The 27,168-nt window shown below is 34.5% G+C and overlaps 3 protein-coding genes and 1 long non-coding RNA gene across 6 annotated transcripts in view; 3 read left to right on the forward strand and 1 right to left on the reverse strand.

The window, feature by feature from the left end:
- Positions 1-27,168, forward strand: part of LOC143202419 (adenylyl cyclase 78C) — a 128,032-nt gene that overhangs the window by 31,965 nt on the left and 68,899 nt on the right. Inside the window, exons 6-11 of the mRNA XM_076413952.1 lie at positions 5,130-5,322; positions 11,244-11,431; positions 13,052-13,253; positions 13,661-13,810; positions 13,873-13,952; positions 14,008-14,157. Of these exons, the coding sequence (XP_076270067.1) occupies positions 5,130-5,322; positions 11,244-11,431; positions 13,052-13,253; positions 13,661-13,810; positions 13,873-13,952; positions 14,008-14,157 (963 nt within the window). The remainder of the gene's footprint in view (positions 1-5,129; positions 5,323-11,243; positions 11,432-13,051; positions 13,254-13,660; positions 13,811-13,872; positions 13,953-14,007; positions 14,158-27,168) is intronic.
- LOC143202455 (uncharacterized) overlaps positions 1-27,168 on the reverse strand; it is a 110,844-nt gene that overhangs the window by 29,305 nt on the left and 54,371 nt on the right. For 2 of the 3 annotated variants that reach the window (XR_013007165.1, XR_013007166.1), the window contains exon 2: positions 9,209-9,290. This is a non-coding gene — a long non-coding RNA (uncharacterized LOC143202455). Of the gene's footprint in view, positions 1-9,208; positions 9,291-12,062; positions 12,168-27,168 lie in introns of all 3 variants that reach the window. The other variant, XR_013007164.1, reaches the window with a different exon arrangement.
- Positions 19,568-26,944, forward strand: LOC143202436 (uncharacterized). Its single transcript, XM_076413972.1, has one exon. It carries the CDS (start codon positions 22,162-22,164, stop codon positions 23,455-23,457), a length of 1,296 nt encoding a protein of 431 aa, XP_076270087.1. The 5' UTR covers positions 19,568-22,161; the 3' UTR covers positions 23,458-26,944.
- LOC143202437 (uncharacterized) lies at positions 24,556-26,944 on the forward strand. Its single transcript, XM_076413973.1, has one exon. The coding sequence runs from the start codon at positions 24,556-24,558 to the stop codon at positions 25,849-25,851; it is 1,296 nt and encodes a 431-aa protein (XP_076270088.1). The 3' UTR covers positions 25,852-26,944.

Consider the following 27,168-nt stretch of genomic DNA (forward strand, 5'->3'; position numbering starts at 1 on the left):
ATACAGATGCTGGTGTTTTTGTTTTTCCATGAAAATTGTATGTTCAAAAAATTAGTGTATTTCTGTTTATGTCAAGTATCTTAAAAACTATAAGTACTAAATAAATTTAACCTGGATTTTCGTTTATTTTATCCCAAAATGCATGTATTTTGGGAATTTTATCTTTATCCAAGAGGTAAAATATTTTGTCACTTCTTCCATGTAATATAGTCGTGAAAATTTGCAATTTTCTGATCTTTCTGCGATTAAAAACATAAGCATAAGCCGTCTAATGTCTGGTCTGATGAAAACACCTTCCATCACCTTTGCTTCTTCTGACAGGTCTGGAAACTTTGAAACTATATATTTGAAGCAATCTCTATCTTTTACTACTTTTATCTGCAACGATGGTAAAAGAACTTTCTGTGGAGGTATCAATATTTCTTGGAGGAAGTTCTTTTCACCAATTTTAACCTCTATTGGCGGCCAACTCACTTTGGCCCAGGGATTTACTGAATTTCTGCCAAGCCATAGACACAAAAGCAGGGGAGTTTGGTAACACCAGCTTATTGTCTGAGCAACATGCACAACATTCTTAAATTATCGCACAACTACAACCATGATCTTCATATTTTAATTTACCAAGAACAAACTCCATGTTCTTGTAGATTTCTTTCAGGTGTACCTACGTAACCGTGGGTGGTCAAATTGCGGTTATTTAATTTTCTAGTTTAATGGTATTTCTGTAATAATAAATGTCTTTGCAACAAATATATAATATGCTAAGCACATATATTTAAGTAAAGTAAAGAAGGACCTAATTAAGAAAAAAAAAAGGAAGTACTAGAACAACCAACCGAGTATTTACTGTTTTTTTGTATATATATTTTACAGTCTCCTTTTACCAATAATAAACCCCTAGTATTTGGACTGGATCTAGAGTTTAATGTGGGGTCTTAAATCACGTCTCTTTCACGATTAACCAACTTAGAAATCATCTCAGAAGACATCCGGTCTTACCCAGCCTGGTTATTGGCATGACAGTGATCATTTTCCTTGTCGGAATATTTTGCACTCTTGTATAGAATAATCACAAATATTAATCAATCATAAACATAAATTCACGACCACGCCTCAGCAGGATTCAAACCCGCGACTATCGCAACAGTAGGTGAACCGTCCTGTCGCCTTTATCACTGCGCCAACCAAGCCGGCTTGAAACTATTTACCGGCTATTTTATTTTCTAGTTTAATTGGATTTCTGTAACAAATCATTTGTTGGGGGTCTCTTTGTATCGGTAATCTCCTGGGATCATAGAAACTATAAAAAGTCGGTTTTATAATGAAAACGGGTTTTCAATTAATTGGTTTCTTTTTAAATGGCACTTTTTATTCAAACAAATACGAGTATAATAAACTATACATTACATAAATACGAGTACTGTAACTATTAATAAGTTGACCAGCTACTGTAATATGGCCCACGGGAATGGAAGTATATAACTTGCCGTTGTGGACCAAAACTGTTTTAACGCTTCTCTTTACCTTTTTGCTTTGTTTTAACGTATTTTAATGTATTTTAGTTTTTACCATTCCAAAAAAATAAATAGAAATTAATATAAATACATGTAAATTTGTGTTATTGCCTCAGCGTGATCACCTTTAAAATAAAAATTCGTTATTTTTCTTTCCAATAATCTGGAATACTCAGAGCGTCGCCGGGAAACTCGGCCTTTAAAACGATTTTTCACTTGGAACGGGCGAATGTTCGGGCTAAATTTCCTGTAAGTTCGCAGGAAATAACGTTAAATTAAGTAGCCGACGAGCATCTACGGCAGGAATTGGTCCCGCGAACGCTCTATGCGGAAAAAAGACGAAGGAACGGGACCCGTCTAATAATCATTAATTCGGTCGGGTGACGAAAAAATGGAAAATCTTTTCCATTAGGCGAAATTCGAAGTAATAAAGTTAATCTTTAGCTTTCCGTCATTTTAGTCGCATTTATTTTCCCGGCTCGGGGTGAGGGGGGGGGGGCTAGGGACGGGGAAGGCAACGTTTCCTTTCGTTTTATCATCTATCGCGTTTCTTCAGCGTTTATCGTCGGTTTTTTTCCTCAGTTACATGCCGAAGAATTTGTTTATTTTCCATTAATTCTCGTCTCCAGACAAATTGAAATAAATCTGAGCTTTTTTCATGAAGCAAACTTCAGCATAGCAATCAAATCGTTCATGTATAGCTTTTGTTTTTGTTTCCTCGATATCGATAGGCTGGTTTCGTGTGGTTCTCTTTTCTTGGTCCTTCGAATTTTATTATCAGGTTGGTGAGGCGGTTATTTCAATTTGCTATAGGCTTAGCAGTGTAGCTAATTTGTTGTTTTTTTTTTTGATAAGGATATTGAAACTAAACAACGTAAATCAGTAGCGGCTCTTGCCAAGGATTGTAAGGTGTTAAGTTTAATTTTTCTGAAAGTCTGCCCTACGCTCTTTACTAGAAAATCTTGTCAATAAAATGTCTATTTCGGAGTTAAATAGTTGTTGTCATGGGAATTCTATTACGATTTCTAATAATTCTCTAGTCACCTTCAACGTATTTCTAAGATTGCTTGCAGAATTTTACAGAATATAAAGTATACTGCTCATCGTTGACTTACGTATGGGGATTTTAAACTTGTCTTCATGCTTTTTGATCAACAAAGAGGATTTACAAAGTTTCTATGTTTTATACAGGAGACAAAATAATCTTTAGTTTTCCATCATTTTCGTCGCATTTTCGTATTCGGGGAGAGGAGGGCTATGGGACGGGGAAGGCAAAGTTTCCTTTCGTTTTATCATCTATCGCGTTTCTTCAGCGTTTATCGTCGGTTTTTTTCCTCAGTTACATGCCGAAGAATTTGTTTATTTTCCAATAATTCTCGTCTCCAGACAAATTGAAATAAATCTGAACTTTTTTCATGAAGTAAACTTCAGCGTAGCAATCAAATCGTTCATGTATAGCTTTTGTTTTTGTTTCCTCGATATCGATAGGCTGGTTTCGTCTGGTTCTCTTTTCTTGGTCCTTCGAATTTTATTATCAGGTTGGTGAGGCGGTTATTTCAATTTGCTATAGGCTTAGCAGTGTAGCTAATTTGTTGTTTTTTTTTTTGATAAGGATATTGAAACTAAACAACGTAAATCAGTAGCGGCTCTTGCCAAGGATTGTAAGTTGTTAAGTTTAATTTTTCCGAAAGTCTGCCCTACGTTCTTTATTAGAAAATCTGTCTATTTCTAGTCTATTTCGGAGTTAAATAGTCGTTGTCATGGAAATTCTATTACGATTTTTAATAATTCTCTAGTCACCTTCAACATATTTCTAAGATTGCTTGCAGAATTTTACAGGATATAAAGTATACTGCTCATCATTGACTTACGTATGGGGATTTTAAACTTGTCTTCATGCTTTTTGATCAACAAAGAGGATTTACAAAGTTTCTATGTTTTATACAGGAGACAAAATAATCTTTAGTTTTCCATCATTTTCGTCGCATTTTCGTATTCGGGGAGAGGAGGGCTATGGGACGGGGAAGGCAAAGTTTCCTTTCGTTTTATCATCTATTGCGTTTCTTCAGCGTTTATCGTCGGTTTTTTTCCTCAGTTACATGCCGAAGAATTTGTTTATTTTCCATTAATTCTCGTCTCCAGACAAATTGAAATAAATCTGAACTTTTTTCATGAAGTAAACTTCAGCGTAGCAATCAAATCGTTCATGTATAGCTTTTGTTTTTGTTTCCTCGATATCGATAGGCTGGTTTCGTGTGGTATTCTTTTCTTGGTCCTTCGAATTTTATTATCAGGTTTGCAAGGCGGTTATTTCAATTTGCTAAAGGCTTAGCAGTGTGGCTAATATGTTGGTTACTTATTGATAAGGATATTGAAACTAAACAACGTAAATCAGTAGCGGCTCTTGCCAAGGATTGTAAGTTGTTAAGTTTAATTTTTCCGAAAGTTTGTCCTATATTCTTTGCTTGAAAATTTTGTCAGTAAAATGTTTATTTCGCAGTTAAATGGTTGTTGTCATGGGAATTGTACCGCAATTTCTAGTAATTTTCTAATTACCTTCAACATATTTCTTAGATTTCTCATAGAATTTTACGGAATATAAAGTATACTTATCATTGAATGACGTGTGGTGATTTCAAACAAAAACAGATCCATGCTTCTTCGTCAACAAAGAGAATATACACACTTTCTATGTTTTATACAGGAGACAAAATAATATGAACAATTCACACATAATATACAACATATATTTATGATGTTGGAGATGGAAATCTGCTCTTTGCTCTAGAACTTTGCACAATTATGTTAAGGTCTAGCGACTGTGCTGACCAGGGAAGATTATTGATACTATTCTGATGGTCTCTAAACCAAGATTGAACTATTTTGACTGTGTTTATAAGCCTATTATCAATATGTAGTGGTAGACTTCATCATTGACGATATCGAGATATTCATTCACGGTAATCCGACCAGTAATATAATTGAGATAATCAGCTGAATACCGAGATATTTCTCCCAAATCATAACGAAAATTCCTCTATGCCTGAGTGTAGCCAGTTTGTAACGGTTTGGATGGTAAGATTCTTTTGGAGTTCTTCATACAAAAACCTCGTCGATTGTAGAAAATCATGTAAACGATGATTGATCGGACCATACCACAATAACCAAGTCTCCAGTAATCCTTAAGTGATTTAAGTGAAAAGCAAAGGAAAAAGTTTCATTATAACATAAGTAATATGGAGAAAAAATATCTGGAACGATGGTAGATCAATATGATAAGAGCTTACTGTTGGTCATTTCACAGAGAACAATAAAATATACCATAACATCTGAGCATAACAGCTATAACATTGAAGAAATTTTATAGATAAAAATAAGAGGAAATAAAAAAGTGACATTTTTGTATTTTGTTGAATAATTATCGATACCTTTTTATGACAATATCATGAAAATCTGAATTGATTCATCAATTCATAGAATTTCGTCAACATGAACTGAATTTCTTGTCTCAAAAACGTAAATTCGCAGAGAAAAGCCCATTATTATTACAAGCAATATCAAATAAATGACATCAAAATAAATTTACTTTGACATTATAAAGATGATATTTCCTAGGTGGCGCTCATTATAGTTTGGGCCAGTAATGAGAAACAGGTGAACTTGTATCACTACACCGACGAGATTATCTGGTCAGTTTGCTGTATCTCCATCAACATAGCTGTCTGCGTCCTGGGATGGTGGAGGTGTTTCGCCAACAACTATCTTCACTGGGCTGCGGCCTGTACGTGGATGCTACTTACTGTCCAAAGTGAGTATTCGACTTCCATCATAATTTATATAAATTGATATTAATAAATTTGGAAATTTTCCTAAGAATATTGAATACTGTCATGCTTTAGCCAACAACTATCTAACTATCAAAAATATAAAATCGAACATTACACATTTAAATAGATAGAATGTCGATATATCACACATTCGAAATTTCGTATCGATATTTTGGTCGCCGATATATCGTTACATCACTACTTTTTATATATCGTATCGATATTTCATTTTTGGTCGATATTGATAAATATTGATATCGATAATTATCGTTTATTCGATCTATCGTTACATAACTACTTTCCATATTTTGTGTCGATATTATGAGTTTTTTGCCAAAGATATTGAGACTTTTCTGTGTACCCTACGTTGCTTCCCTTCAATCTTCTGATTTCTTGCGTGTTGTTCGGTAGCTGCATTCCTTCCACGTTGCTGTGGTTTAGAAACCTTATTTCATATTTTTATGCGAAATCTTGGATCACTTCGAATATCTATTTGATTTCGAGGTCATCGTTGCAGCTCTTCGTTGGTTACGTAGCGATAAGAATTGGTAATTAATCGTAGAACTTTGTTTTGGGTGAGTTGAATTACTAGTTGATTTGATGTTTTAGAGTTCAACCGCATATTTGCATACCATAGGTCCAAATTGGCTTTATGATTGAGTAATTGACTGATTGAGAGTTGCTTGACTTTGAGACTAATCTGTTGTGTTTTTTGTTTAACATGATGTTTCTAATTTAACCTGCTATTGAGATATACGCTGAGGTATTTAGCTGATTTTGCTTGTGGAAGCAGGCCTTCCTCAAGTGATATAATTAGGTTTTTGTCATTTGGCATCAAGGCAAAATTAACATGGGCAGATTAGGAGCTATTAAGCTGTATTTTCCAATCTATAGTGCAGTTGTAGATCTTGTTGACTACCACTAGTACTTTTTCTACAGTCTTAGGTAGAGATATACCTTTTGCCATAATGTGTCGTCGGCAAATGATCCAAGTACTGTTCTTTTTGTTGTTGGGATATTAGCAGTATAGAGCAGATACGAAAGTGATCCCAAGGCACTGCCCTGGCGAAATTCCAGCCGAAATAGGTTTGAGTTTTGAGAATGTGAAACTTTAAGTTTCCTTTCGAAAAGGTATGATTCTAGCAGTCAACAGTAATCCCGCGGTAGCAATTTGCTCATTTTGTTATTTATTTTCTTCGAATGCCACTTCAACAACCGTTGTTACTCTGTGCATTTGGTCGGTCGTCACGTGGTGCTTTCGAAATCCAAACTGGAAATCTGGTATTTCTATAAATGGTTTGATACCGTTCGGTAATATTTAAAAAAACATATCACGAAATTACCGGTTGATCCAAGCGCTCGACCTCACCCGCTATCTTCTCTCCCCCAGAACTTTGTTTTATCTCCAGTTCGTCAGCGAACGTTTAAAAATCAATCCACAGAGCCGCTTTAGGAAGGGGGCGATTTTTTCCACCCGCTGAAAATCGGATTTACGCCGTGGCAAAGCCAGAAGTCCAAGTCGTGCTCGGCATAGCTCAACCGGCGACAAGGAGGGGGGGTCCTCCCAATTCGCCCCCAAGCGCCACCAGACGCGTCGGCCACGTTCGACGGACGCGTACGCCCGCCTCAGGGGTCGCAGGATTATTTCTGGCTCCTTAATGAACCAGGTAATCAGAAACTAAAATCGCCGAAACTTTTATCCGACGCGGTATCTTGTAGGCTGAGAATTATGCGAGGTTACTGGAAGGTGACCCCTGGAGAGATGGTCTCGGTTTCGGTAATGGGTCCCCGTAGACCTTCAACTTTTATGGTTTTGTCGTGAGTTTTATATCGATGATTCTAGGCCGACTAGAAAGTAGTTTTTTAACTTGGCCATAATTTCATTGCTAGTAAATATCGTTTTACTGTCTACGCTTTTATATCAACAAGTACTTAAGTAAATAAGTAACAACATAATGCACCGCCGAAACATCGATGAAAGTACTAGACCGATGAAATAAATATAATTTTATATATAAAATATTTTTAGAAGAATATATAATATTTTAACTGGTTATATTTCCTTTGAGATGCACATTTTAATATTCAGAAGCTACTGGACAAGTAAATATTAATAGTAACGATTTTTGTAACAAATATATAATATACTATATTAAGTAAAGAAGGAAACAAAGAAAAATTAAGAACTAAATCACCTTCGCCATATTTTTAGAATATAAAAAGTATATAATTAACTATTAATTTTAAATAAAAATGTTGATACCAAGAATATAGTATTTTAAGTATATATATATTTTATTTCCGGTATGCAGTTTACAATATATAAACTACTAGATAAGAAAAATTAATAACATAAGTCACCTTCGCCATATCCAGAAAATATCGAAAACAAAAAATGACCTCTTAATATTAAATATAAATGTTTTTATTACATATATATAATATATCCGTCACATATCTTTTATATAAAGTATAAATCTATTTATATAAAATTAATAATAGTTTATGCCTTCGCCATTTCTTCATAATATAGAAATATTGAAACTATTAATATTATATTTAAAATGTTTCTGCCATTAATATAAAGTACTTTAATCATGTACCTTTTATTTGTAATATACATATTCCAATCAGCTATGAAATACATAGGAAAAATTATGCAGAAAAAGCACCTTCGCCATATCAACAAAATATTGAAAAATTGAAATTGGGCTGTGAGGATTATAAATGTATTGCTAAAGCAAGGTTTTATACTTTTTTCATAGCTTTGATTATTAAGTCAATGTATCAGCTATGGTAAGCCTTATTGAAATTCTGTTTTTATTATAGTATTAGTATTTAAAACAAATTTACTTTAAAATATTGATATGATATGAAGAAGTTTGATTTGTATTGATATTTCTATATATAATACAATAGAGGGAATTAAATTCAAATAAAATAAAATAAGTCAGGCAATGAGAAAGAACAAAGAATAAGGAAATAAAGCTTAACAATATTTACCTAAATTGAAATGTCCTCCTTAATCTTATTTATTCGTAAAACACTGAAATATATGTCAACATTATGTACATTAACTTAAATAAGAAACAGCCTAAAAAAACACCGTCTTCCTTAAAACTTCCAGAAAAATATTTTTTCAATTTCGGAGAAGAATCATTAAATTTAAATTTATCCAGAAATTCGTTTAACATATTTTAGTTCGTAAATTAGATTTTGAAAAAATTATGATAACAATCACTGGTAAAGCTTGGATATTTACTTAATTTCGCACTTAAATAGCTGATACTGAATGTATGAACTATTATATATGTCTTTTTATTGAATAAGTGATTTAATAAAAAATCCTTCGCCATTTTATCAGCATAATGTAAGATTAAAATAAACAGTTTATATTAAAATGTAAAAGATGTTTAAGGCCTATGTATCAAATTAACTAAATATTATCTTAGCGTGCTACACTCGTTCAAATAAATAGGCATTCGCCTTCGCCATATCGACATAACATCGTGAAACCCCGAAATCCGACAACTGCATCCAACGGTGTCTAAATAATTATGAAGTTTGGGCAATTATATCGAAAACCTGGTCTCGGGCCCTTGTTAACAACTTTCCAGCTATTTCAAAGGCCCATTTAGCCGTCTCGAACGAAACTTCGGATCCTTTGAAACTTCAACCGGTTAATTTTAACAACGAAAACCGAAACTTACGAACGTTAGCGACGTTTTAATTGAGCCAGCGGTGCCTTCCTCTCGTCGAGATGTGGATTTCCAGGATTATTTCCGCCGAATTGATAATGAATCGTTTAATGGGGACGTCAACATGCGGCGCGTTCGCCAAAATTGTTTATACATATTTTATACACACCATTTTACGTATTGTTGCTTGATACAATCATCTAGAACGAACCGTTCGTTCTTATGGCTTGGATTGGGTTACATTGACAGTGCTGTAAAGAAAAATAAATGCTAATTACGTATATTTAAAATAACATAAAACAAATATAATGTCAATATGGTGAAGGTTCCATGTTATAAATTGTCTAAATGATTCAAGTAGGTTGATTGTATTTTTAAGCAATAATTGAAGCCTATTCAGGAATAAATAGAATTAGTGTTATACATACGTTTTCTTTTAATTCTATTACATAATCGGTTACATTTAAAATATATCTCCGTATCCAAGAGACTTGTTATGGGTGCTCCACATGAATTAATAGTAAAAAATATAATGGACCGAGTTCCCATCGTATATAATACGTGTATATTACATCATATACATACATCCAGAGAGAGAGCGAAAGGCAGGAAGAGATAGCAAGAAGGAGAGAGAAAGGTAAAATGAAAGACGGCGAAAAAATAGAAAAAATAGAGATAGAGTGAGAAAGAAAGCCGAAAGCTGGGGAAAGACTTTTGGGGATATGGCACCCGCTGATCGGGCAGCCGTTATTGGGCACGAGGGCCCGGCGATTCTATTGATTCGCGAACCTGAGTTAACACACAACTGGGTACTGTTGTATGGGGGCAAAAGTTATGACTGTAGCGACGGATGAGGTCGTTTCAGCCTGGAAAAGGGGGAGAGCTTAGCGGTGACGCGGTGCTAAGCTCCCAGCATGTCGACCAGCTCGCGAACAAGCACGTTTTCAGAAGAACTTGAGCTGAGTTGTTGTTTGTGGAATGATTGAGATATGAAGTGCTTGATTTCTGGAGTGTCAGTTTCCCTATGAATTCGATTATTTCTGACAAACCATGGAGCGTTTAATATTCTCCTGAGGAGCTTATTTTGGAAAACTTGAAGCCGTTTGACCTGGTTGGGTGTAACAAACTTGAAGTAGACATTAGATCCGTAGAGAAGAACGGACCGAATTAACATCTTGTAAAATAAGCATTTGATGGAGATGGGAAGTCTGCTAGAAGGGCAGATCAGAGAAGATAGCAGGTTTGCTATCCCCGAACCTTTTTGGATTGCTTTCTGGATTTGGGAATGCCAACCGAACCGCCGGTCGAAGTGAAGACCTAGGTACGTGACGTTATCCAGCCATGGAATTATTGCGGTGCCGATCTTAAGTTGCGAGACGCGCAGTGCGTAACGCTTCTTGTGGAAAATGATGGCCTGGGTTTTCAGGGGGTTGATTTGCAACCTCCAGAATTTGAACCACTTGACCGCATGATCGAGCTGCTTCTGTAAACGTTCATGAATTGTAACTTCGAACCTGGCGGCCGTGAAGAAAGCAGTGTCGTCAGCGTAAAAGGCAACGTCAGTATGCTCTGTTCTCGGCATATCTGAAATAAAGAGGTTAAATAAGGCTGGGGGTTGGGGAAAGACTATGAGACAGAGAACATGAGAGAGAGTAAATATGAGAGAAAGAGAGAGATGATAAATAGATAGAGAGAGACAGAGGGAGAAAGAAAGAGAAAGAGTGAGAGAGGGGGGGGGGGAGAAAGTATATGCGAAAGAGAGAAAATGAAAAAGAGAAAGAGAAAATATGAGAAAGGGAGAGAGAATATGAGAGAGGGACAAAGTATATGAGAGATATTTGCGATAAAATTTGCGAAATCATCTCTTATGTTTCAAATCTTTCGACGTCACGTCGTAATCGATATGACCTTTATATGAACAATGTTGTCCTTTAAAATGGAACAGTACAGTAATTAATATTTTCTTTCTACTATTACTTTACTACTACTACTACTACTACTACCAGGTTACCTATTGCTAAAGAAATTAATTTTAAATTTATAATAAACTATTAGAGTCACAGTTGTTCATAGTACTCCCATTGTAGCTCTATGAAAATAGTTAGATATTAACATAATTATCACTGCCATTGGAATTATTTAACGTACGAAGAACATTAATGAAGAAGAATCTGTATATTTGAATCATTCTTCTTTGTCGTTAGGTGTGCGAAGTGAAGGAATCGGTTTTGGACTAAAAGAGAACCTGGTCTGGTACGTTCTGTTCATTGTGTTCGTCTCCTACGCCATGCTGCCCCTGCCTCTGCGTTGGTGCATCATGGCTGGATGCATATCCGCCATCAGCCACGTGATACTGGTCTGCGTGCGAGTCTACTACTTTGGTAATTACGAGGTAAGTTTATTACGTAAGTAAGTCCTTCAAGATACCTTTAAATAAATTAGTAGAGTAGCTTTTTTCCTTCGGTATATTTAAGAAATAGTAACGAAAATTGACACTTAAATGAAATATTTTCTCGATAATTCTCGTTCAAGAACACACCAGAAATTGGTCTAAGATGTAATGTGTAATAACACTTAAATGCTATACAATAAATTGCACATCTCAAGTTATTTTTTTCTTCTTGTGCATCCATATGTTGAAGGTCAGAGGTCAGACCCTTTCAAACGTATATTTAAAATTCAAAAAAATGTGATCAACCAAAACCTTATTGCAATATAGCATCTACCATCCACCTTATAGTCTAGACTTTTCTCCATACGATTATAATTTCGTTCTCTCTTTATCTTCTTTTTTTGGGTCACTCAGTAGTTCAATTTGGAAGAAGTAGTCAACACTGAAATTCATTTTTTTGTATTTAAACGTGATTTTCTTTTCACAACATCCAATACATATTCTACAATCTCTCGTGAGACGTCTAACCATAAATCAAGTGATTCACCCACACGAATACATGCACACTAACGCCGGTAACGTCAAAAAAACAATCAAAAATAAAATACACACACACACACACCCAATTCACCTTAAACCCGATGACTCCGATTCGATCTGATTTATTCTTTTGTTTACGTCGATTTCCTCCGGTGCTTGACATCGGGTGGTAGTCGATTTCGTACAAATTGAGTTCCTGGAAGGGGGAGGAGTTTTTAGATATTTATATGATCAAAAAAAAATATATATATCGCGTCGATGGGAATACAAAAAGTACAAAGCCAGCGCGAGATAAAGGGAACATATGAAAGATGGGGAAACCAGGTGGAAATTAAGAGCGAGGAACGAAACGGTGCCGAGGAAATTGGTCTAGATGTTAGAATCAAGATAGCCGTGATTTAATGAGAGAAAACAGTACCTTACGGTACATGATATTAAATAGGTTTTATTAGCATATGATAGTTAATAATACTTATTCTTTCGTTACATAAAAAGGGATATAAAAGAACATGTATATATATATATATATATATATATATCCCGGTAGCGGGACTTTTGCCCCATATTGTATTGATATTTTTTAAAATATCCTGCAGGTGTACCTGAAAACCATCTGCTCTGTAAGCGTGTATCCGATTGATGCGAAAAGTTGATAGTCGGACGAGGCAAGGTCCGGAGAGTACGGCGGGTGCGATAATAATATAACCCATCCAAGTGCTTTAAACGCTCTCTTGATCGGTTTTGTTTATAAGACGGCGCGTTATCGTATTGTAATATCACTTTACCGTGTTTTCGGATCTATTCTGGACGTTTTTGGATTAATAAATGGTTTAAATTAATTGTTTGTTAACATTACATTACATACTTAACCTTAGCGACATCTATAGTGAAAAAGCCAGTAGTGGCTTTTCAGTACATATCAAAATATCGATATTATTGTATGCGGTCGAACTCAGTAGAATACAATTTTGAAAGGACAATCCTGTAATAATCAAACTCTGATTCAAAATATATGTTATACTGTTTGTTGCTGGTGCGCCCACCCTATATATAGATATAAGAAAAAAAACATTGTTTCAGTTGTACGAAGACGACTCCTGCAAGATCAAACGTATAGCGGCCAACATCATCCTCTACACTTGCGTAAATTTTGCTGGTATGTACACGAAATATTTAACGGACCGTAGTCAAAGGAAGGCCTTTTTGGAGACGCACAGGTCGATGGAGATGAGGTTCCGCACGCAGGTGGAGAACGATAAACAGGAAAAGTTGCTTTTATCCGGTAAGATGGCGGTGGATGTTAAAGACGTTTATTGTGCTGTCCTTGAAGAGGGCTCGCTGCCTTAGACACCACATCTGTCGGAACTATCTTCCTATTCTTTTTAAGATGGGTTATTCATTTAGTCATATTACTACGAACCCTGATTATAATGTACGATGTTTAATTTCACCAATATAAACGTGCCTATAAAAGAGACTATTTTTGCAAGATATTTTATTGAAATAATCAAGCAAAGTTGTTTTTTTTTCTTCAACAATGTAATTATCTTTTAAAAATATTCACGGACTCTGAATAACATGATAAAACCGTATATATGTTATATCAGCTTGTTAGCGAAGATCTTTTATTTTAAGTCAGTATATCAAACAATACTAAACAATATTTTATACCGCGATTTATCTCTTCAGTACTGCCCGATTTTGTTGCCAAAGAAATGATACGCGACATCGAAAAGGAAGAACGGGGCGGCCATTTCCAGCCTCACCAGTTTCACAAGATCTACATCCATAGATACGAGAATGTCAGCATTTTATTTGCTGACATCAAGGGATTCACTGGTTGGTCTTATTTTCGCCACCATTACCATCCAAACCCTACTCACGCCAATTTAATGTTACAGTTCTGGCTACCAAATGCACAGCCCAAGAACTGGTGAAGATCCTCAACGAGCTCTTCGCCAGGTTCGATAAACTAGCCGCAGTAAGCCCGTCGAAGGTCCCGACTAGTTTCGTGTAAATTAATTCCGTGTTTTCAGGAGAACCACTGCCTCAGGATTAAACTTCTCGGGGATTGTTACTATTGCGTCTCGGGCTTGCCGATTCCTCGCTCAGATCACGCTCACTGCTGCGTGGAGATGGGGCTGCATATGATCAAGGCCATCAAGGACACCAGAGAAAGAACTCAGGTGAGTACCCGCTTAAACGGTTTATTTGAAATCATTATTTCATCACCATTACTAAAGAAGGAATGTATTTATTTTGGTAATTGATACGTTGAGTTAAATGAACCTGTTCATTTACTTCGGTCTAGTCTAATGATAACCACATTTAGAACTATTTGGATGGGAATTTACTCATTAACAGGACAGTGTTCTTTTTGCAGATTGTTTTTTTAATCTCTTAGAACTTCAAGAATCTGTCCGTGGGAAATAAGTATTAATATATGATTTCAGTTATATAATATAACTATCTTGACATGTAGAAAATCACTTCAGTAAGTATCTGCTGTAAAAACTTATAATCTAAATTTTATTCTAGACTAGCGACCCGCCCCGGCTTCGCACAGGTGCAATGCTGATACTAAATTAAATACACTACAGAAAAAATATGAACGTTGTATATAAAAACATAGCGGCCCGCTCCGACTTTGCACCGGCATAAAATATTAATGCCTATGTCACTCAATGAAAACATGATTAAAATCGATCCAGTATTTTTGGTTCATTCATTACTGCCCTTGGCCTGCACGCATTAAATTTGGAGTAAAACAATTCCTCTTCCCCTATACTTACTATGAGGATTTCCTGCTATCTTTGGATTATCTAAATTCATATAATTTTTATTACATTACACATTTTTAAACGCAAATTTTAAATTTGTAATATCTCCGAAAATATTTGTTTAATTTACATGCTGTAAGGAACCATATTGATCTAGAGTAATTGCACACTGTATTTAAGGTTCTTAATTCGATAAGGATTAATGCCGTATTGCTTAAAATAGCTTCGTAAATAAGCCATTTTCTCACGTAAAAAGTAAACAATAAAAATGGTTAATGTGGGTTATCCCTAAAAGATAAACATATACCATCGCGGACTTTTTTGTAGACCTTTTTATGGTGTACAATACTGTAGTACATTAATTTGATCTAACTCGTAGGGTTAGGCAGCGTTTTTGCTAATTGCTAAATAAGCCTAAAAAAATAGGTTAATTTACGACATCACGTTAGAAACCTCTAAAATTAGCAATGTTGCCTCAGTATATTATGCATGTATTATACATATAAACCTTCCTCTTGAATCACTCTATCTATTGAAAAAAACCGCATCAAAATCCGTTGCGTAGTTTTAAAGATTTAAGCGCACATAGGGATATAGGGACAGAAAAGGCGACTTTGTTTTATACTATGTAGTGAAGCAAACCATGTATGAAACTTATTACGCATTGGGAATATTTGGCATTTGTGCAGACGTAATTGTTCCTAAATATATTCGAAATGCATACGACCAATTACTTTACACGCGTCTCCAATTCATTAACGAAACGCTGGTAGCGATAAACATAAAACATTTTGTCCTTGACGGAAACAATTGAACATTGAACGCGCTATTAAACTAAACGAGCATCAATCCGAACTATAGCTCCGGTACGGGCCGTTATTAAAGTCGATCTCCTATCCGATGTCACCATCGTAATATGTTCGCGTACCGCGTAGCTTAACTGGATCGAACTTAAATCATATGCCGCGACCTCTGCACGCCTTCGATCGAACCAGATCCGAACGGGCGAACGTTGGTTGTATTAATTTGTGTCTTTTATCTAGTTGAGATAATCCGACCGTATTTGCGTGTGGTGTTAGATAATTTATAATGGTAAATCGTCATAAATATGATTTGTTAGAGGAGTTAGTAAATACAGACGACAATCTGTGCTAGCTGGTTAAGCGTATAAAAAACTCCTTTAAAACTAAAGGGTTTTTTTTAATATATTGCAAAAAATTGGTACAATGTATTTTATTAACCGATTTCAAAAAAGAAGGAGGTTCTATGCTCCTAAATCCCTTCAAGGGTGATACACTGATTATGGCAACCCTCCAACTTTTCGATGCCATTTTTGTAGTAGGATTTGCTTCAAAATAGGCCTCAGTTTCGCCTCTTCGTTCGACAAAAATTTCTTCCCAGCGAGCATTTTTTTGAGATCTGAGAACAGGAAATAGTCGCTGGGGACCAGATCTGGAGAATACGGTGGCTGAGGAAGTAATTCAAAGCTTAATTCATCGATTTTTGACATGGTGCATTGTCTTGGTGAAGCAGCACTTTCTTTTTCGGCGATTTCGACCTTCAAACGGTTCAATAATGCTATGTAATAGTCGCTGTTGATGGTCCTTGGATGAAATGATGGCGCCACGTTTCATCCATTGTCACATATCGATGCAAAAACTCGGGTTTATTATGCTTGCTCATCTTCAAACATTGCTCCGAATCATCAACTCGTCGTTGTTTTTGGTCAAAAGTGAGCTCGCGCGGCGCCAACTTTACACAGAACTTTCTCATACATATATAAATATTCATGAATAATATGATGTACACGTTCAGTTGAGATCTTTAGAGTGTCTGCTATTTCATTCAATTTCAATTTACGGTCATTCAAAATCATTTTGTGGATTTTTTAAATGTTTTCGTCGGTAACAACCTCTTTTGTCTTTGGTGCTCATTTCACCACATCTAAACTTAGCATACCAATCCTGGATGGTTGATTTTCCTGGGGCAGTGTCCGGAAACTCGGCATCAAGCCAAGTTTTTGCTTCAGCTGTATTTTTTCCCTTCAAAAAGCAATATTTTATCAACACGCGAAATTCCTTTTTAAGCATTTTTTTCACAATAACAAAAATTGCTTCACTCAAAATACTATAATTCAGAAACTAATGATCCGACAGCTGTTAAATTTATACACGTATCTTTTGAGGGTTAGGGCTAACTAAAAAACATATGGATTTAATTCTAGTAGCGCCATCTATGTGTCAGGCCGAGGACTTTTCAATTGACCTGTTATACTGAACTCTTTTCAAAACCACCTATGGTATCCTCTGTAAATCCATTTCACCTAATTACCGGTTGTAAACCCAAGTAATTTATTTTACTTTCATTACAGACCATATTTACATTTTTATGTTTAGTTTTTGTTTCCTTCGTTGCGTGTTTCCTTGTCAAGTCATTCTAATAACACTCAGTATTTTCCTTTAATTCTTATGTTACTGCCTGTTTACATCTTTCTTGATAAAATTAGATTTAATCACTGTATTCTCCATAATGCATTTGCCATATATGCAAAAAAATTACTATTAATTAACTCCTCAATCATTTTAACTCAATGTTTAAGTACATTCTGAATAATTACATACAAAATGAAATTGTAGAACGGATAATAAAAACGGCTGGACACAATGGAGAAACATACGAAAAATTAATACTTCAAAGAACAGCAACAAAAATAAAAATGTACGATATATAACAAAATTACTGTTGTGCCCTTATTATGATAAAAAGTGACAGGTTAAAGATCTTAGTTTATTAACAATATAATAAAACAATCATGAGCTACTATCTTGTCTATAAATTCAACTTGTTGGTCTAAGAATTGTATAAATATACATTTGTTTAAGTAAATGAACTGCTTCATTAATTAAGTTTTTAATTGATGGGACTTTACAAATAAGTTTTCAAAGGGCAAAAAAATTTGTCTCTATATATATTGAATGGCTTTCCACTAAATCTGTTCATGTAGTCTAATCACATTTAACTTCAATGTAATTTTACCATCGCCCCATTTAGACACATTTTGGGTTTAAACTGTGGGTAATATTTTCATTTCTTCTCTTGCATTTCTGTAAATATATATATATATATATATATATATATATATATATATATATATATACAACACTTGAGATTGAAGGTACATTATAATGATATAATAATAATTATAATTAGGTTACAAAAACTCTGAACGTGCCCTATATCAGGTACTCAAAAATGGCGTCAAAAAAGTGAAACATACTATAGAAACAAACAATCGCTTTATAGAAGTTAACCAATTAAAAGCTTTTGTAGGGCGTGCATTGGCAGGGCCACGCAAAAAAATTTCCTCGGTTTTTGCCTATTTAAGTCCAACCTTTCTATAATACTCTGTGGTTGCTGTCCTGTCTGAACAGCTTAGTGTTTTTATCAAATTATTTCTGAATCACATGTATTCTGTTGCGCCAGCTTGCCTTTCATTATCTTGTGAGTAACACTGTTTCTGTTTCTACAGTATGACCCCAAATTTTGGTGGTTCTGAATTCCAATAGTCCACAGTTGAGGAACTAAGCTGCTTCAATTCGTTTTTAGTGGCTGAGCTGCAAGCTTTTGTCCAAATTCTAGTAGACTATGATAACTCACAGCAACTGTAATGTGCTTTCATTCCGAATAGTGATGCATGTGCAGGACATCCACCGACTGGGAGTGTTTCTCAAAGCATGGACGTAATAGTTTATGGCTAGGAGTCTTTCAACACCTTAAATTCACTTTTCGTGATCTTACAGCTTCAGCTACGATGCTATTGTCCGGGTTCCACCATACCATGTTAAGAAATGATTCAAGTAACTGCGGAGTCAACACCAATACAACGTTAACATGGCTTCTTTTTATTCTCTCAACGTGCGATTTGAAGGATGATCATATTGTATTATCGTGACTGGGGGATCCTCTCGTCACCTTGACCACTGGTCTATCAAACCAGTTTAAAAAACTAGTGATATATGGTATTTCACACAATCATAACCAAGGGCATATATAATAGTCGACTATTAACAATTGATCATCGAACAGGTACAAACAAAATAAAAATAAATTAATAATAATTCGAGGAAATTAGTGATCGAAGTCCGCCGCCTTGGATTATAGTTAAATGGAACATCTGGTTGTTTTTTACGAATTTAAATCGTCTAAACAAAGATCGGCGCGTGCCATCATTAGCTTCATTTAACGAATCGATAAGTGACTTATAACGATCATATTTTTAGAACAAACTCAAGGATACATCTAGTTGGCCATGAGTAAATTAAGAAATGACTAAGTTGCATATAATTTGGCCATTTATTGTTTCACATTTGTGTACTTCCTCGAAATCTTTTAGGGATCATTTCGTATCAATAAAGGCGTTTATTTTATTCATTTCGTTAGAATTGTTTATTGATCTTTCTCGTTTTTTTTTTGGATTGCTGTAACTTTACCGAAAAAAATGTTTAGCTTTTTCTTTTATATTGATTGAAGAGAAGAAGAGAAGAAAAGGTAAAGAGAAGGTATATCGATCAGTAAAAATATCGATAAATTTTTTGCAATACATATTGATATAACGATCATATTTTTAGAACAAACTCAAGGATACATTTAGTTGGCCATGAGTGAATTAAGAAATGACTAAGTTGCATATAATTTGGCCATTTATTGTTTCACATTTGTGTACTGCCTCGAAATCTTTTAGGAATCATTTCGTATCAATAAAGGCGTTTATTTTATTCATTTCGTTAGATTTGTTTATTGGTCTTTCTCGTTTTTTTTTTGAACTGCTGTAACTTTACCGAAAAAAATGTTTAACTTTTTCTTTAATTTGATTGAAGAGAAGAAGAGAAAAAAAAGGTAAAGAGAAGGTATATCGATCAGTAAAAATATTGATACATTTCTTGCAACACATATTGATATAACGATTATATTTTTAGAACAAACTCAAAGATACATCTAGTTGGCTATGAATAAATTAAGAAATGACTAAGTTACATATAATTTGGCCATTTATTGTTTCACATTTGTGTACTTTCTCGAAATCCTTTAGGAATCATTTCGTATCAATAAAGGCGTTTATTTTATTTATTTAGTTAGAATTGTTTATTGGTCTTTCTCGTTTTTTTATTTGAACTGCTGTAACTTTAACGAAATTTTTTTTTAACTTTTTCTTTAATTTGATACGATAGAAGAAGAGAAGAAAAGGTAAAGAGAAGGTATATCGATCAGTAAATATATCGATAAATTTTTTGCAATACATATTGACATTTTTAATAAATTTTTAAAATTATATTACATACATCATCTAAATTTGTGCCATCAAAACGTCGCAATGTTGCCGCATCAACTCTGAGTTTTAGTGCAGTTGGGCTTTGACATACAACAAAATTCTAATCTAAATAAAATAATTGAACAAAAAAATTATCAAATATTATTTATTTTAACATTATAGTATATCTAAAAACCTACAGTTAATTATACAACCACAATAGTTTGTAGATAAGAGTTATAATCTCTGATTACTATTGCTTTCACGAATTTTGCATCCGGCTGATAACCGGACGACTTTGACAGGATCATTCGTTTACGTGTTCGAACTAATCAGAAAGCATTGTGTCTCTTTTTAACTAGAATAAAATGAGAAGGAAAATATTGTCCGATTCTAAAACTAATTTACAAATTGCGACAAATTACAAACATGTTTATGACGTATGTACAAAAAAAGTTTGAATAGACTATATATTCATTCTTGAGGTATCACCTCATGCCCAATTATCAAGAGAAATGATCTGTTCTACAGCTCTAAAAGGGGGTATATTCAATGAAAACAGATTCAGCAATAACATTCACAATATTTATGGTAAAATCCATAGTGCATTTGTGAAAAGATTTAACAATAATTAATTTTACTTAAATAGCAATAAGTATCTGTAAAGTAAGTTCATTCAGCTTTACAATGTCTGCTCTATATAAAATTTGTGTGAAAGAGTAATTTTTAGCAATATTGTGAACAACGTCCATAGAGTTCAGAGAGAAAAGGGCAGACACTGATATTTGTAACGAAATTTAGACAGAACCACGGCGCTATATATAGGTATTTGTATCTATCTTGACCATCGAAAATAGCGAAAAATTAATGTAAACAACTGTTAGGCAACCTAACCAACTAAAACCTAATAGTTTTCCATGTAATATTATTGAGTTATTTAGTGTAAACAGATGCTAGTCATGGAATACTCAAAATTGTATTTTCGACATTTATTTTTAACACATTTTCCAATACGATTTGCCCCAAGAGACTCTTTTTTATCAATTTTTATTTTAATTCGATTGATTAGATACTGTGAAACTTCAGCAGTAGCTGCTATCTATCTCTGACAATCTGTGGAGTTCAGTAACAACGTTTGTATCTCTCTACATTTTTTGGAGACGTGTACAAAGCCTGAAAAGTTGAAAATTTGAGGTAATCGTACCGAACAATTAATACAATGTAAATTTGTAGACGAAACATAGCAAAAGTATTATTAGACGGATCATTACTTAACTTTCGATTGTTTTAGACACAAAAGTCGGTTAAAAGTAATGAAATTATAATATCTAGACAATACAACAATACTGAAAATCGTGCGCTTTAACGGACAATGACTGAATGAGAAGAAACGTCGCACAATTGACGAATGACGCGCGTATACTCCGTTGCCACTTCACAAAAACAACAATAAAGATACCAGTACCTATTTAACATAAAATAACCCTTTAAAAGCAACATTATTTATTCAAACAAATATATTAAACTATAAATTGCATAAATACGAGTACTGTCCCTACTAATTTTGCCACCTACTGCATATTGTACCAGTTTTTGTCAATAAATGTGGAAAAAAGTTTAAGGTGAAAAATGATCAAAATACATGCATTACCTAATATATTGAGGAGGGTCGCCCTGTAAGCTCCACGTTGAGAATTCGATATAGGCTTTAACATCCTAATGTCAGTATCAGAGTTGTCAGGAAAAAACACTTTAATTTTCGAATTTACGAGACAAAATACCTCAAAATTAATTCGTCGTTATAGTTATTATTAAAACAGTTCAATAGGTAATTATTAAAGAATTTTAATGAAAACAGGTTTGGGTGTATATTATCAAAGAAAAATGGGATACAATACAAAAAAATCGATGCTAACACTGAAACAATTAGTGCAAATGTAGCATTATTTCTCCAACCAATCCGAGTCAAGTTAAAAATAGTAACCACCATTGTTAATTCGCACTATTGGATTAATTAAAGTTTGATATATTTCGAATATTTTTTTAAATCCAGTCCACATTCATACAGAGTACAGTGTAGTGAACGAAACAGTGCAACAAGTATGAGTGGTACCAATATTTTTGATGATCGGTCGTCTAAACTCAGCTACGATGATACGTGGAAATTGGTGCATAATTATTTGGGACATACATCCTTCGTGCTGGAGAAGGTCTCTTTGGAACCCATCGAGTTACGCGGCGGAAACCTTGGAGATTATTACAAAGTAAGTGTCGTGGTGAAACTGCATTTGCAAAAGCAAGAAATATATCTGTTTGCCAAGTTCTTACCCAGCCTGAATGAGGCAACAATGAGCATGGTGAAGAAAGGTCCCTCACAAAAAGAAGACTTTTTCTACAGCGTCTTGATCGAGGAGTTTCGAAGCGTAGGTCTGGGTGCTTATCTGGATTTCTACCCGAAGTGTTACCTAAGTAAGGTGAACGATGTTCTAATTCTGGAGGACTTGACGCTAGCCGACTATCAACTCTCCAAGTCTCAGACCTTTTACACATACGAAATGCTGAAGGTGTCCGTCAGACAACTCGCGAAGCTCCACGCCTCCACTCTGGTTTACGAGGAGAGAAAATCTGCTGAAGCCGGTTGGTTAATACGCTTAGATCAACGTTTCGACGTGTATCTGCGAGAAATTGTGTTCCAAATGGAAGAAGACAATGAGGCAAAACAAATGTGTCTCGTCGGAATTAACTCGGTGGTCGATTACTTGATCTATCGCTTTCCGGAAGTCATCAGGGACATGACCATGGAAGAATTCGCTCGGAAAACTAAAGAAGCTTACGAATACTTTTGGTTAAAGGTGAAGAAAAGCGAGAAGTACCGAAACGCTTTCTGCCACGGTGATATATGGTCCAGCAACATCTTGTTCTCCTACAATCACGATGGCCAGCCAACCGATTGTAAATTAGTGGATTTCCAACTCACCAGGTACTGTCCACCTGCTCAGGACCTTTTAGCTCACATCTACGTCACCACCCGGAAAATAACAAGAACTCTATACATGGAATCACTACTGGATGAATATTACGAAGACATGTCGCGAATCATACATTCATTTTCTCTGGATATCGAGAAAATATTGCCCAAGAAGGACTTTCTGGATAGTTGTCGTTATATGAAGTCCCAAGCAATATGTCAGGCTCTACTCTACGTTCCTATAAACACCATTACCGATAGACAGGAGCTCTTTACGAATCCAGATCTGTTTGAAGCTACTATAATGACAAGTAGAAACGAATTCATCGAAAGGATGATTAAAAAATACGAGTCTTATGGGGAGAACCTCAAAGAATTAGTCGAGGATTTGTATGAGTTATGTGAGAAAAACGAGCATCGATATTTATAGAGATAAAATGTTATCAAATATATTGTAATAATACCAGAAAATTTTTTATTACCTCCCATTTATTGTCCTTCCTATATATGAAGAATTAATATAATTATACCGCTCAAAAATGGTTTTGTTTCCCGTAAAGTATGACTAGTTTCGAGTAATTTTAAGGCAACAGTTCATTAAACTATGAATGGTTTTTGCAACATCAGCTTTTGTTTTTTTAAATCTTCATTTTCATGTTCTATTATAGTGAAAATGTAAAAAAGAATGAGACAGAAATACCAAGTATATTCGTAAATATTATATTTTATTGAAAGTTATTACTAATAGTTTTGTTTCAATTTTTAATTAATTTTTTTAAAACTATTTATTATATTGTTACTAGTTACAAAATAACCTAAAATTTGTCATTACTTTTGGTTAAATCTAGGTATCTAGGTATAGGAGGACTTACCCCTCCTAACTCAGTCTTTAAACTAACAATGTTTTAGTGTTAAAACTATACTACGTCACACAATGTAAGATAGTTTAATTCCTTTCTTTCTGTGTTTTATCCAAGAGTTGTAATACTTTGATCAGGAAATCTATCTGGGTGACTATGGAGAAAGTGTGACGTTAATTTTATAGCTGCTCCTAGTCCAACTCTAAGTTTGTCAACAACTTTCATAATTTCTTTATAGTTTCGTGTAGTAACCTAAAAAGTTTTCCACCACTCACATAAAGTTTCTCCAACAAAAGGAAAAACTATGAATGTACGAAATCTTTCAAAATTAATTTGACGTTATTAGAATTAATGTTATATACTGTATAACTACTATTAAAATGGTTCAATAGGTAATTAACAAAGAATTTTAATGAAAACAGCTTTTGGTGTATATTATGAAAGAGAAACATGCGATAAAATACAAAAAAATCGATATTCACACTGAAACAATTAGTGCAATTGTACCATTGTTCGTCCGACCAATCCGAGATCAGTTAAAAATAGTACCCACCATTGTTAATTCGCACTATTGGATTAATTGAAGTTTGATATATTTCGAATATTTTTTTAAATCAAGTCCACATTCATACAGAGTACAGTGTGGTGAACGAAACAGTGCAACAAGTATGAATGGTACCAGTATTTTCGACGACCAGTCATCCAGGCTCAGCTACGATGATATATGGAAACTGGTGCATAATTATCTGGGACATACGTCCTTCGTGCTAGAGAAGGTCTCCCTGGAACCCATCGAGTTACGCGGCGGAAACCTTGGAGATTATTACAAAGTAAGTGTCGTGGTGAAACTGCATTTGCAAAAGCAAGAAATACATCTGTTCGCCAAGTTCTTACCGAGCCTGAACGAGGCAACAATGAGCATGGTAAAGAAAGGTCCCTCACAAAAAGAAGACTTTTTCTACAACATCTTGATCGAGGAGTTTCGAAGCGTAGGTCTGGATGCTTACCTGGATTTCTACCCGAAGTGTTACCTAAGTAAGGTGAACGATGTTCTAATTCTGGAGGACTTGACGCTAGCCGATTATCAACTCACCCCATCCCAAACCTTTTACACGTACGAAATGCTGAAGGTGTCTGTCAGACAACTCGCGAAGCTCCATGCCTCCACTCTGGTTTACGAGGAGAGAAAATCTGCTGAAGCCGGTTGGTTAGTACGCTTGGATCAACGTTTTGCCGTGTATCTGAGAGAGTTTCTATTCCAAACGGAAGAAGACAACGAGGTAAAGCAACTGTGTCGTGTGGGAATTAACTCGGTAGTCGATTACTTGATCTATCGCTTTCCGGAAATCATCAGGGGCATGACTGTGGAAGAATTCGCTCGAAAAGCCAAAGAAGCTTACGAGTACTTATGGCTGAAGGTGAAGAAAAGCGAGAAGTACCGAAACGCTTTCTGCCACGGTGATATATGGTCCAGCAACATCTTGTTCTCCTACAATCACGATGGCCAGCCAACCGATTGTAAATTAGTGGATTTCCAACTCACCAGGTACTGTCCACCTGCTCAGGACCTTTTAGCTCACATCTACGTCACCACCCGGAAAATAACAAGAACTCTATATATGGAACCACTGCTGGATGAATATTACGAACACATGTCGCGAATCATACATTCATTTTCTCTGGATATCGAGAAAATATTGCCCAAGAAGAACTTCCTTGATAGTTGTCGTTATATGAAGTCCCAAGCTATATGTCAGGCTCTGCTCTACGTTCCTATAAATACCATCAGCGATAGACAGGAGCTCTTTACGAATCCAGATCTGTTTGAAGCTACCATAATGACAAGTAGAAACGAATTCATCGAAAGGATGATCAAAAAATATGAGTCTTATGGCGAGAATCTCAAAGAACTAGTAGAAGATTTGTATGAGTTATGTGAGAAAAACGAGCATCGATATTTATAGAGATAAAATGTTATCAAATATATTGTAATAATACCAGAAAATGTTTTATTACTTCCCATTTATTGTCCTTCCTATATTTGCAGAATTAATATAATTATATTGGTCAAAAATGGTTTTATTTACCTTTATGTATGACTAGAACAATTCACTAAACTATAAATAGTATTGTAATATTGCCTTTAGCTTTTTTTAAATCTTCATTTTCATTCATTTCTTTATATTATACTTAAAAAAATAATATGAGAAATAAATAACTATGGTTTTATAAATATAATAGTTTTGTTTTAGTAGAGAAATCATCTCCTACAAACTTTTTTATATAAATTTTTTTGTGACCCTTCTATCTACCTTGATGTCTTTCTTACATTACTTGTAAATCCTGGTGGAAACTCTCTTGCTGTTCTTCACTATAAATTTCCAAATCCTTACGAAATCTGTTCAGGTGACAGGTACTCCTGGTCCAGGTATTTTTTACCGGACATTTCCACAATTTCTTGGAACTTAGGGAGATTCCTACCACTCACACAAAGCCTCTCCAAGCTTTATTTTCAGAATCAGTCATTTCTATAGCTTGTATAAAGTTTGAATCTTTCTAGCTTTTGTTTATTTCATACACAGTCTAGAAAATATTTTAGAAGTATAATTAAAGAATTTTTCATCTTTGTCCGATGTCCAAATTGAAATGCAGTTAGCAACAATGGCTGATTAACTACATTTGCTTTGTAAACAATTTAACAAATTAAGAGTCAATATCATTATCTACGATCTTGAATAAATACATTCAATAAGAACACTGAATGAATTGTATGCAATGGATAACATAATCTTGTCAAGATTAATCTGTTTTTATTGACATATTAGATTGAATTTAGTTTTTGAGTAGTGTATGAACAAACAGTATTGAAATTGCTAATTGGTTCAAAATTTTAGTAGGTGCGTTAAAATATTCGATCGAAAAATTTCCAGTCTAATTTTTCTTTAATAATTTCTGAGCATTTGAGAAAAAATGCGACAAAATTAGTGATCAAAATAATACCAAAACAAACCAAATAGAACAACAACATGTATATATATATATATATATATATATATATATATATATATATATATATATATATATATATATACAAACGCTGTTTCTTCAGAGGAAAAATCGTCTCTTTTTTATTTCCGCATATGCACTAAATACACAACACATTTGAGATTGAAGAAACATTGTAATCAAATAATAGTTATTATAATTAGGTCACAAAAATGCTGAACCTACTCTATGTCAGCGCACATAAATGGAATTATAAACAAACAATCAAAAAGATG

The sequence above is a fragment of the Rhynchophorus ferrugineus genome, unplaced genomic scaffold, assembly GCF_030347505.1.
Source record: "Rhynchophorus ferrugineus isolate W39M unplaced genomic scaffold, kcgeb_rfMv2 rfM9, whole genome shotgun sequence".
Lineage (NCBI taxonomy): Eukaryota > Metazoa > Arthropoda > Insecta > Coleoptera > Curculionidae > Rhynchophorus > Rhynchophorus ferrugineus.